At 47.2% G+C, this 12,298-nt stretch overlaps 1 protein-coding gene across 2 annotated transcripts; it reads left to right on the top strand.

The window, feature by feature from the left end:
- Positions 1 to 8,888: 8,888 nt before the first annotated feature.
- On the top strand, positions 8,889 to 11,532 carry LOC100273388 (RNA-binding ASCH domain protein). 2 transcript variants are annotated; one of them, XM_008683210.4, is made up of 7 exons: positions 8,889 to 9,296; positions 9,378 to 9,521; positions 9,924 to 9,991; positions 10,096 to 10,146; positions 10,256 to 10,315; positions 10,409 to 10,843; positions 11,088 to 11,532. In XM_008683210.4, the coding sequence occupies exons 1-7, from the start codon at positions 9,116 to 9,118 to the stop codon at positions 11,094 to 11,096; spliced, it is 948 nt and encodes a 315-aa protein (XP_008681432.1). In that variant the 5' UTR covers positions 8,889 to 9,115; the 3' UTR covers positions 11,097 to 11,532. The 2 variants fall into 2 exon arrangements, with proteins under 2 accessions (XP_008681432.1, NP_001141297.1); NM_001147825.1 differs by having other exon boundaries at positions 9,055 to 9,296; positions 11,078 to 11,494.
- The last annotated feature ends 766 nt before the right edge of the window (positions 11,533 to 12,298 follow it).

Here is a 12,298-nt window from a genome sequence, read left to right as displayed (position 1 = left end):
GTGATACGAAGCAGTATGCATGACCTGCTTCGGCTGACTCTGTTGCGCTGCTGCTTCCGCTATTTCCTTCTGCTTCTGGATGGTAACATGGCACATCCTGGTAGTATGGCCCTTGTCTTCACCACAGAATAGGCAATATATTTTTCTTGGCTGGTCTCCAAACCTTCCCCCGAAGCCCCTGGCGCCTCTGCCCCTTGGCGCTGGCGGCCGAAAAGAACTCTGCTGTTGGGCCGAAGCTTGTGAAGAGTGTTGTGGCCTTTGCTGCTGGCTTCCTCGATCATCAGTTTGAGCAGAGTTATGGATTGACCTAACATGCCTCGGGTGAAATCTTCCTCCGAAGCCCCTGGTCATTTCAGAAAACCTGAATGCTTCCTCCCTTCTTTGGCGGAAGTCATTGTCAGCTCGAATGTATTCGTCCATCTTCTGGAGCATCTTCTCCAACGTTTGTGGTGGCTTCCTGGCAAAGTACTGCGCTGATGACCCCGGCCGAAGCCCCTTAATCATGGCCTCAATGACAATTTCATTGGGCACTGTTGGTGCTTGTGCCCTCAGGCGCAGAAACCTTCGGACATACGCCTGAAGGTACTCTTCATGGTCCTGGGTACACTGGAAGAGAGCCTGGGCGGTGACTGGCTTCGTCTGAAACCCTTGGAAGCTAGTTACCAGCAAATCCTTCAATTTCTGCCAAGAAGTGATTGTCCCTGGCCGAAGAGAAGAGTACCAAGTCTGAGCAACGCTCCTGACGGCCATGACAAAAGATTTTGCCATGACTGCCGTATTGCCACCGTACGAAGATATGGTCGCTTCGTAGCTCATCAGGAATTGCTTGGGGTCTGTATGACCGTCATACATGGGGAGCTGAGGTGGCTTGTAAGACTATGGCCATGGTGTAGCCTGCAATTCTATTGAAAGAGGAGAAGCATCATCAAAAGCAAAGTTTCCATGATGGAAATCTTCATACCAGTCATCCTCATTGTGGAAGCCTTCCTGATGAAGCTCTCTGCGTGGAGGCCTTCGGCTTTGATCATCTTGAACAAGATGACGAACCTCTTCAGAAGCTTCGTCTATCTGTCTCTGAAGATCAGCTAGACGAGCCATCTTCTCCTTCTTGCGTTGCACTTGCTGCTGAAGGATCTCCAGGTTTTGGATTTCCTGATCCAGGTCATCCTCCGGAGGTGTTGGACTGACAGCCTTCCTCTTCTGGCTTCGGGCCTCTCTAAGGGAAAGGACATCCTGATTGGGATCTAGCGGCTGTAAAGTACCAGCCCCTGTCGCTGAAGCTTTTTTCGGCGGCATGACGAAGGTGATGGTTGCCGAAAGTGTTCAAGACTCAAAAAATGGAAGTGAGTTCACCGGCGGTGGGCGCCAATGTTGGGGACTTGTTCTCAAATGCTATGAATCAAGAACAAGGCAACACAAAATGTTAAATGTTAATATCCTTCGTCCTTTTAGGCATTATCTCCTTAAGGATATAATGATTTTCGGACGAAGGTTATGACGGACATACCTTCATCAGCATAAAATATAATAATTAAGAAGGGATTATATGAAGCATAAAGATAACATAAACAGTTGTGTATTATTGTCGAATCATTTCCAATTTATTATGATGGAAAAGTAAAGATAATATTATATTATAAGTGTACCTTCAGCTCGTAAGAAGGTAAAAGTACAAGCGTGACGCAAAAGCCAATGCTGAATCCGCGTGAACAGTACGGGAGTACTGTTCATCTATTTATAGGCACGGGACGCAGCCCGTGTAAAATTACATTAATGCCCTTTACATTTATCAATAACTCTACAGTAATTCTTCAGGGTCTAATTTGGCTTTTCATCTTTAAGTCGGTTCCCCTTTTCTGCTTGTCATGCCGAAGCTTATCTGCGCATAGCTTCGTGATGATCTTATCCTTCGTCACAATCGCCTTCCGTCCCACTCAAGCTTCGTCTTGACCATACTTTTGTATACTCGTGACCCGATTCCGAAGATACCTGTTCACACATTTCACTTGGAAAACATTGTCATAATCATAATCATAATCATAATCATAATCATAATCGATTGATACATGAGAGTAATATCTCACAGACTGTGCCATGTGCCTATAAATAGATGAACAGTACCCCCGTACTGTTCACGCTTGCTTGTATTCACTCGCACGTCACACTCGGATTCTCACCTTCTGTCAAGCCGAAGGTATAAATATAATTCAATATTATGTATGTTTATTCATGATTATATAATAAAAATGTCTGAATGATATCATATGATTATTCATGTTTTTATGTGTCATATGATCCTGCTTTCCATTATATATTGAGATGATGAAGGTACGTCCTTCATGACCTTTGTTTGAAGATTATTATATCCTAAGGGAAATAATACTTCGAAGGACGAAGGTCTTTAATCATTAACTTTTGTGTTGCCTTGTTCTTAATTCATAGCATTTGAGAACAAGTCCCCAACAACAACCCTTGGCATCAACCTCAGGAAGGGCCTCTGCCGGTACATCATCAGGAACTGGAGCAGAAGGGCCTGCACCCTGATCCAAGCATGACAGTCGCCGAAGTTGCCTCTTCTTCCTTTTTTTCCTCAACAAGTGCACTCGGGCGGCTCACTAAGCGTGGATGCTTTGGGCGGGCGCCTTCGGGTTTCTGAGTCTCCACCTCTTCACCAAGTTCTTGCCCAGCTGTGATAACCATTGGCTCGGTGTGGGTTGAGTCGGATGATTCCCCAGCCAGCAAGCTAAGCACAACATTTATCTCCGCGTCATCAGTGCTAGCTGGCATCTCAAAATGAGTCCGCTTCTCATCCTCTGGAAGACTCTGAAGTGGGGCAATCAAAGCCTCAATGTCCTTAGAAGAGGGTCGCACTCTAAGACCCAGACTACTGTCACGAGCAGGAGGATTGGACACAAACTCAGAGAATGACCTAAGTGGTGGCAGGTTCCATGTAGAATAGGCACAGGAGCACCAGCATTTGAAACTCTACCCCTCAGGGGTCGATAACAGTTGTCCAAGTCGCAGAACCTCATCTTGGGATACTTGCAGCTCGTGACGATGATGATCTAGGTCAGACATGGTGAAGCGTTGGCTCCTCTCCAATATGGTCAAGGAATTACTAGTGTCATGATATAGCATGTCCATATTGTCACGAGAGGCCGCGAGTGCTCGCCTCCTACGAACAAGAAGCAACATTCAGTACCAAGGCAACAATAGCATGGCAAGGTCAACCAAGGGAGTTTACCTCATGCGCCATCCTTTCAGAGTCAAGCTAGGCATTAAGGGAGGAATTCAAATAACGTGCACTGTCCAAAAAAGCAGAGGTCTGGGCCAAGTCGGCTTGACTTTGAGAATACTTCTCCTCAAGGTCAGAGCATCGTTGGGCCATATCCGACAACGCAGCTGAAAGGGGATGCATGACTAAGAACAAGTTGATCAATGAAAACAACTAGGGAAGCTGTAAGATCACTAACCAGCGTTCGACGCCTTCAAGTCATTGATCTGTTTCTGGAGCAGCAATGGGTTCCACTGCATTAGAGACAGAGCTTGTTCGGGAACAGTGGCACCGCAGGATCTCAGCTGGGCAGATATTCCATCAACAAAAGCATGTGATCATAGATAGATGAGCAGAAGAAAGATAATTCACTAATATGAACAACGTAGAGCAAGAGGCCGACTCGCCTGAAGATTGGAGAGGAACAGTGGTAGACCCAGGGCAGGAGGATCTGAGTCATGGGTCGACGAGGGAAGGTCAGCAGGAACGATTTGAAGAGCACTATTCGGGGTGACCTCAGCCCCACCAATAGACAGCAGGCTCCTTGCATCTAGTTCACCGACCTCTAAGGCAACTTGTCCGGTTAAAACTGTGGAAGCACATACCGCCGTCGCCCCATCGAACCAAGGTGGGGACGACCCAACGTGGACGTTCATGGAGGCATGGGAAAGAGAGCCCACCTGAACACCCTCGGGGGCTGGGTTGTAGTTTGCACTACCCACAAGAGCTGGATCACTACCAGCAACACCCTCGGGGGCTGGGTAACCGCCAGCACCATCCTCGGGGGCTGGGTCTTCTACAGTAGACACCTCTAAGGCTGAGGTCCCCTCAGCCACCTCCATGGGAGTCGGGTGACTCAGACCAGCGTCTCAGCATGGAAGACTGCCCTCCAAAGTCGACGATGCGCGAGACACCGCTCGGGTTACCTCTTACCCAACGGAATCAAGCAAGGAAAGCCCACCATCTGGGACCTCTGAACAGACGGCTAGGATATCAACTGCAGGTGGCTCTGATAGCATGTCTTCGGGGACGACTTCCTCCAGTACTTGATCAAAGTCTGATATTGAAAGCCCCTGAAGACTGACAAGAGCCGACAGAGCTGGAGAAGGAATATCACTACCCCCCCCCCTCGCTACCTCTATAGTGCCAGCTATTCTTGCGGGTCAGCGGGACTTCTTCTTCCTCTTCCTCTTCGTCAAACAGGCAGACAACAACCTGTGCATGATCACAACCCTTGGCATCGACCTCAGGAAGGGCCTTTGCTGGTACATCATCAGGAACCGGAGCAGAAGGGCCTGCACCCTGATCCAAGCATGACAGTTGCCGAAGTTGCTTCTTCTTCCTTTTTTCCTCAACAAGTGCAGTCGGGCGGCTCACTCGACGTGGACGCTTTGGGCGGCGCCTTCGGGTTTCTGAGTCTCCACCTCTTCACCAAGTTCTTGCCCATCTGTGATAGCCATTGGCTCGGTGTGGGTTGAGTCGGATGATTCCCCAGCCAACAAGCTAAGCACAACATCTATCTCCGCGTCATCAGTGCTAGCCGACATCTCAAAATGAGTCTGCTTCTCATCCTCTAGAAGACTCCAAAGTGGGGCAATCAAAGCCTCAATGTCCTCAGAAGAGGGTCACACTCTAAGACCCAGACTACTGTCACGAGCAGGAGGATTGGACACAAACTCAGAGAATGGCCTAAGTGGTGGCAGGTTCCATGCAGAATAGGCCACAGGAGCACCAGCATTTGAAACTCTACCCCTCAGGATCATGTCCAGTCGGCTCATCAGATCTTCAGTGGGAATTTTTTTGTTCGTGACCCAGGTAGAATCATTAACACCACTGTACAAATAAGCAGGATAGGCCCTGTCCTTCAACGGCTGGATGTTCTTGAAAATGAAGTCAGCAACCACAGCTTCAGCAGTCAGACCTCTATCCTTCAGCAAGCAGACCTCGGCAAGCAGTACTTTAGCCTCTGTTATCTCTGAAGGGGTCAGAGATTCTATCCAACTCGGTGTGCGGACATCTGGCTGCCTCCCTGACCGAGGGGGGACTTGCAGTGGTTCTCCACAATGAACCACTCGATACGCCACCCCTTAATGTTGTCCTTGAGGGGAATGTCGAGGTACTCTGCTTTCCTCCTGCGACGAAGCACCAGACTTGCGCCGCCAATGAGCTGGTGCTGTCCCCCAGCCATCCCAAGCCGACAATGATAAAGGTATTTCCAGAGACCGAAATGGGGGAGAATCTCGAGAAAGGCCTCGCACAGATGTACAAAAATGGAAACTTGTAGAATGGAATTAGGGTTCATATGTGTCAAGTTCAATTCGTAGAAATCAAGGAGACTGCAGAAAAAGGGGGAGACGGGAAGAGCAAGACTGTGAATAAGAAAAGGAACATAAACGACAGATTCATGGGTATCCTCTATCATAACGGTGACGCCGCGGCAAATTCGCTGAGAGCAGAGCTCTTTTGGAAGCAAAACCCCAACGTCAACAAGATGAAGGAGGTTGGATTCCGAGATGATGGACAAGTGGTTACCCGCAAACGACAACTGGCTGTTGGGGTCGATAGGCGGGATGATTGCAGCAATAGTGCTCTGCCTCTTCCGCTTCGGCGCCATCGCAGTCTTGCTGCCAGAACGAGCAGGATTGAGATCTCAGGGAAGCAGAGGAGTGGTTCGAGGTGGAAAAGTGATGTTAGGGCTCAGAAATAAAAAAATGCACGTCGGCACGAGTATAAGTGGGGTTTCCCGGGTCGGGCACCATTTCTAAAAAGTGCCAAGTCACTACTCGGGAAAGCAAAGTTCCAGGCATCACTCGGCTGTTACCTCTAAAACACCGACAATGTCAGGCATTACTCGGCGGTTACCTCTAAAACGCCGCCAGTATCAGTCATCGCTCGACAGTTATTTCTAAAAACGCTGGCAGCATTAGGCATATGGGTGAACTGTCAAGCGTGTAAACAGAAAAAGCAGCAAAGGCAACATTCACTGGAAGCATCTAAAGTTTTTCATTAATATTGGAAGGGGTTACACAAACTCAAAGACTGACTCATTATGAGTCGGCCTTCTCCCCCCTTTTTTCTACTGCATTACATTACATTACTTCACTACTTACACTACACTATACTACTAACTACTACTACATTATTCTACTAATACAACTACTATTAATTATCTATACTAATATTTAAACCAGTGGCACTTTGCCACTGGCCTTGCCGCCGCCACTGCCATCATTGTCGCCACCGCCGCCATTGTCGTCGTCGTCGCCTTCACCACTCCTGCCACCGTCGTCGTCGCCTCCGCCGCCGTCACCATCGTCGTTGTCGTCGCCACCGCCACCGCCCTCATCGTCGTTGTCGTCGCCGCTTCGCTCCTCGGACGAGCCGAATGAGTCCTCCTCATCCGAGGAGACCTCTGACTCATCCAACCCCTCGAGCCCGACGCGCTTGACGGAGCGGATGTACGTCCACACCTCTGCGGCTATCCCCTAGGAGTCATCTGAGTCATCGGACGACATCGGGGGAGAGTCGAGAGCCAGCGATCCCTCTGACTCGGAGGAAACCTCCTCCTCTGAGTACTCTGAATCGCCGAAGTCCTCCGAGGGAGGGCTTGGATCCCGCTTCCGCTTGTCGCCGGCATGGCGGGGCGAGCCTCGACCTCTCTTGCCTTTGCCCATGGTCGGATGGAGAAGAGGATAAAGGAAGAAGGAAGTAGCAGATGATCTAAGGATGAGTGAAGAGAACAACAGTGCAAGCATGCTATTTATAGAGGCCGGAAGTGACCGTTCGCTACCTACCACGCTCGCCGAACAGTCACAAGTATTCAATAAGCAATTCAAGCCGCCTGAAAATGAGTCAGGTAACAGACGTCGCTTCACGTAACACGACACCATTTGAACCAAGATCAACTGCTCGGGCGATATGATTACACCCCACGGTCACATCAAGTTACTACTCCATGCCAGTGCGCTAAACGCTCTGCGTACCAAGACGCCCCTTGGTCACACCCATTGGGGGGTAACCAGTAATTTTCAATAGATTTTCTGAACAAGTCATATCCATACAGTATACGCAATGAATGTACTAAGACAGAAGGAAGAGATCGATAGAGATAAAAAGAAATCCAAATATAGCTACTGAACTGCAAGTCTAGTCAGCAGAGGCATTGAAGCACAGAGTGGGGTGAAGACCAGCCAAGAGCCATCTACCAAACGTCCAATCTGTCACCGATCAAATAAATTTTAGACCTAACAAGGTGTGGGTAGATAATATTGTTTGAATTCGCAAGAGCATGAAATGAAGACAAAATGCTGATTTCTAAAGCATGAGATGAAGACAAAATGCTAATTTCTAAAGCATAAGATGAAGATCTTTGAGTGGATTATTTTCAAAAATCCACTCAAAGCTCAGGGGCTACACCCATTAGGTGCACCTCCGGTGCGCCCAATAGATTTTTAATCCCAGAAGACAGAATGCTGATTTCTAAAGCATAAGCTGATGACAGAACACCGATTTCTAAGGCACGAAATGAAGACCTTTGAGTGGTTTCTTTTCAAAAACCTACTCAAAGCTCCAAATGTTGATTTCGAAAGCACGATATGATGACAAGATGCTGATCTCCAAAGCACCGAATGAGGACCTTTGAGAAGACTGTTTTTTACTGAGTCACTCAAAGTTCAGGAGCAACACTCAATAGGTGCACCTTCGGCGCGCCCATCACCAGAATGGAAATCAAGCCACATATTCGCGAGCTGGACCTAGAATCTTTGGGCTGATTATTTCAAAATCAACTCAAAGATTGGGGGCTTGTGGGGGACAGATATCCCCGGGTCCACTAGAAGGCAAGAAGGCCTCGCGAAAGGCTTTGAGCCTATTATCTCGCCAGGCCATCCCTTCGTGGGCCAGGGGAGAACTGATGGTGGAATGGGCCGACGCGAGGAAGAAGCAGACTCAGGCCCAGGCGGCTCGTTGGATTTAAGTGCCATCCACAGCGCCGATCCGACTTTTCCGCGTAGGGCAACCTTGAATGTCGGAGCAAACTAGAGATAGGTCGGCAAGATTATAGGAAGATAAGTTTAGTCGGTTCACTATTGTTTAGGTACACATCATCATCATCATACACGCATGTAGTGTCCCACGGTCAAGTATATAAGGCCTAGGGGTACCCCTTCGTTTCCATCGACCATCTATTTAGCTCATTAGCCTTTCTCCATACAGGAGACTTCCCTTATAACCTACCACATAAAGATCCACGCCAGGAAGTAGGGTGTTACGCATCTCAAAGCGGCCCGAACCTGTAGAAAATCGCCTGTCGTCCCTCGTGCATCACGCATGAACCATTGAGTTACAGTCAACAGCACCGTCCTACCAAAAGCACCGCGAGGGGTAACCCCGGGTGTGCGGTCGGGCTCCAAACACCGACACGACCCACCTCAACTAATACCATCAAATATGGTTGTGTGTCTTCACAATGTACTGGTATTATACTAGTAGATGTTTAAATCACTGACAATTTTAGATGGATTTAATAGCTTAGATGCAGTTGGTCTTAATCCACCAACAATATAGTTTTTATTAGACTTCAGTTGCCTCCTATCCTCTCTCCCTGTTCATTCCTACCTACATGGGCCGACATTATGAACTGGGCCTACTAAAACAATGTTTGTGCTCGGGAGCTGGCCCACTAATTTCTTTGTGTGCCGATTCGATTCGATGTGATGGATTGATTCCATCCATGGTTTCTGTTCGTCCTTTTCCTCGTATTGCTACTCCGGATTGAGCCAAACCCTAGGCCGTGGGGGGCTGACGGAGGGCGCGGTGAGCGGGGTCTCCACTATCGATAGCATGCGTGGCGGGTACTCTGGCCGCTGTGGCTTCGCTGGCGGCCGGCATAGCAGCAGCCGCAGCAACGATGGCAGGGGATACCACGGGAACCCTTGCTTGACGATGCACCAACCGTGGGCGTCCCTGCTGGTGCACGGCATCAAGCGTGTCGAGGGCCGCTCATGGCCATCCCCAATCACAGGTATCTTTTTTCCCCACCTTTGACTTGGATCTGAATGAGTAAGTAGGATTTTCAGTTCCAATTCCATCTCTTCCCTCCCAGGCCGCCTGTGGATTCACGCAGCATCCAAGGTTCCTGACCCCGACACTATCAAAGCCATGGAGGATTTCTACAGGGAGATTTATGCCGTCGATGGCATCACTGGCATCAAGTTCCCTGATCATTACCCTGTCTCACGCCTCCTTGGTAAGCACTCGTATGCCTTTGTCTTCTCTCCCAGTTACTGTATACTAGTACTATATAGGACACGGCTGCTCTGACTACTTCCTCCAGTCACAAATGTAATCCATCCGGAGTTGTTCTTTTCCAACTTTGGCATAGCATCTTGAGTGAAAAGAGTGATATGTTATGAAAGTTTTTTCCCAGACTGAATCTGAATTTCAATCTATATAAATTTTTTTGAATTTTGATTTGATGCCCAAAGTTAAATTTTTTACCCTGGATAAATCTAGATGGAGTTATATGTACGACCAGAGGAAGTGCATGACATTTTTTTGAAGTTGTTGGCTTGGGACATGAAAAATTGCGACTCATCTCCTGCCATTTTTTTTTTGCTTTTATGTGCTAATAATATATGCTCTGCCACAGGCTGTGTTGAGGTGGTAGGCTGCCTCAGGTCTGAAGAGCTTGTTTGCTGGGAACATGTGCCTGAGTCTGTATGTTCTCTTACTCGCCTATTTCCCTTCCTTTGCTCCAGTAGCATTTTACCTGCAATGCATTTCATTTAGCTCATGATGCAACATCCTACTCTCAAATGCAGGTCAGGCTTGAAGGGCTGACTGACTTTTGTTGGCTCTGTGAAAATCCACAGGTCAGTTTGACATACTACCCTGTTCCTCATCCCTAGGCTCTAGCTAGCACATACCATAACCGCTGCCATCTTTGTTTGTCCGTGATATTCCGTACATGAATTTATGCAGAAGTTGGTGGTTCCATTCGAGATGCGTGGTTACCAGGGTGTCTACAATTTAGAAAGAAGGGTGAGTTCAGTCCTGGTTGGAAGCAGTTCGTCCCATTTCCATATTTTGCTTGTACTCATAACTCTGGAATCTGTTCTGCTTGCCATCTTACAGATCTATGATGGGGCTGTGAGGGGCCTTTTACCTGTTCAAGGTCCACTGCCTGTCAAGTTCCCTCTTCCAGATCCCAGAGACCCCTTCTCCTTGAAGCCAGGATCTCTTACATTTGCTGCTTCCAAACCCACTCTGCAAAAATCTGAAAGTGTTGCTGCAGCAATAGCCGGGGCTCGAGCTGCAGCCACTCAATTCTCAAAGAAGGATCGCAAAGCTGCTGCTAGTAGTGAAATTGGTACAGAAGAGCAATCCTGGGGAAGCCATGGCGGTAGCAGTTCAGTTGATTGCAATGGTCTGTCAATTGTCCATGGCAGCTATGCGCATCTACAGAACCAGAATCGGCCTTCAATTTTCCCGAGCACTCAAGCGAATTCCCAAAATCCAAATTCTGAGCCTCGGAGAAGCCCTAGACTAGAATTTGGAGCTTCCAATAGGGTGAGTATTGGATTTATTTTTCCGTCCAGTTTCAATTTTTAGTTACATTAGAGAAGTGGGTCAGTGGTGGAGATGTGACTTCGTACTAGAATTCAGCTGGCATGGGTGTTGCAACGAAATGAATGGCAAACCGCTAGAACAAATTAGGCAGGCATGTTTATTTGCTTATCATGGCTAACCTATTTGTTTGTGATAAAAATCTGACACTAACACTAATAGGTGACTGATTATTAGCTTGTTGCAGTGGCACTGAGTGAACTGAAGCAGTTAAGCTTGAGCAAGAAAGGAACAGGACAAGCAGTTCCCAGAAGCTGACCAATGCAAGCTAACAAGTAGTAATGCTTGTCATAGCCCATAGGGCGAGAGAGTGTGTTTGTAGAAAGATGGGTGATGTTTGCAGAATTCATGGTAGCTTGTAATTAAGTATATGCTCCAGTGCTGGAAGTGTTGCCATTGTGTGAATTATTAATGCTTGTCGTCACACGTACGTACGCTAGCAGTGTCATCGCTGAGGCGGGCTCTTTTGGCATTTGGTTGTCATAGGACCTACCCGGCTCTGACCTATATGCTCTTAGGAATTTTCTTAGGAGTTTGTTTGTAACGACAGAATGGGATGGAATATGACGATTCTTTAAATAAGGTTGTTTGATTAAGATATTGGAATAAGACTATCTTAGTGTTGTCTTCAATTGTTTCTAAAAATTGGAGCAAGGAGATAGGACGCCGGGAATGTCCTTGTCCTGTCTGTCCCTAGTTATCCTGCAACTAAATGCATCCATAGACAACAAAGGAGGTCTAGGTTCATGCACCACCTGTATTTGAGGATCTCTTCCGATGAGGCTGTGGCTAACAATCGTGTATATGGCAGCACCACCTGTATTTGAGGATCTCTTCCACTGAGGCTATGGCTAACAATCGTGTATATGGCAGTGTATTTACACTGCACTGAATTGTTTATAGAGTGAAGTTTAAATAAAAGATGAGTTAAATAAGGCTGCCGTAAATATGTAGAGTGCTAGTGAGGTGTCACTAGCTCCTTGTACATTAGATCCAATATCAAACCTGCCTAGTATTGGATGCAGATATTGAAGGGATATTGAAGAGGCTAGAATTGAATTAGATCCAATATCAAACCTGTCTAGTATTGGAAATGAGTTTCAATACAAATCTATTATTTGGATGTATCTAGAATTGCAATTCTATCCAATACCTAGAGTCTTGCTCTGAATTGTGGGATGCATCTTTTATTAAAGTCAAATTCCAAGAAATTGAGCTTTAATTCCATATTTGAATTCATTAGACAACCAATCAACATAATTCATCGTTGTTTGGCTGTCCCTACAGTCGCATTGGTGTAACTGCAATCCATATAGACAAAATAATATAGAAATTGTAATCGCGGCTAGATTAAAGCCACAACGAATCCAATTCCTAATTCCAAACTGGAATATCTAT

This window comes from Zea mays, chromosome 5 (assembly GCF_902167145.1).
Source record: "Zea mays cultivar B73 chromosome 5, Zm-B73-REFERENCE-NAM-5.0, whole genome shotgun sequence".
Classification (NCBI taxonomy): Eukaryota; Viridiplantae; Streptophyta; class Magnoliopsida; order Poales; family Poaceae; genus Zea; species Zea mays.
This window is presented reverse-complemented; position numbering and strand designations above follow the sequence as displayed.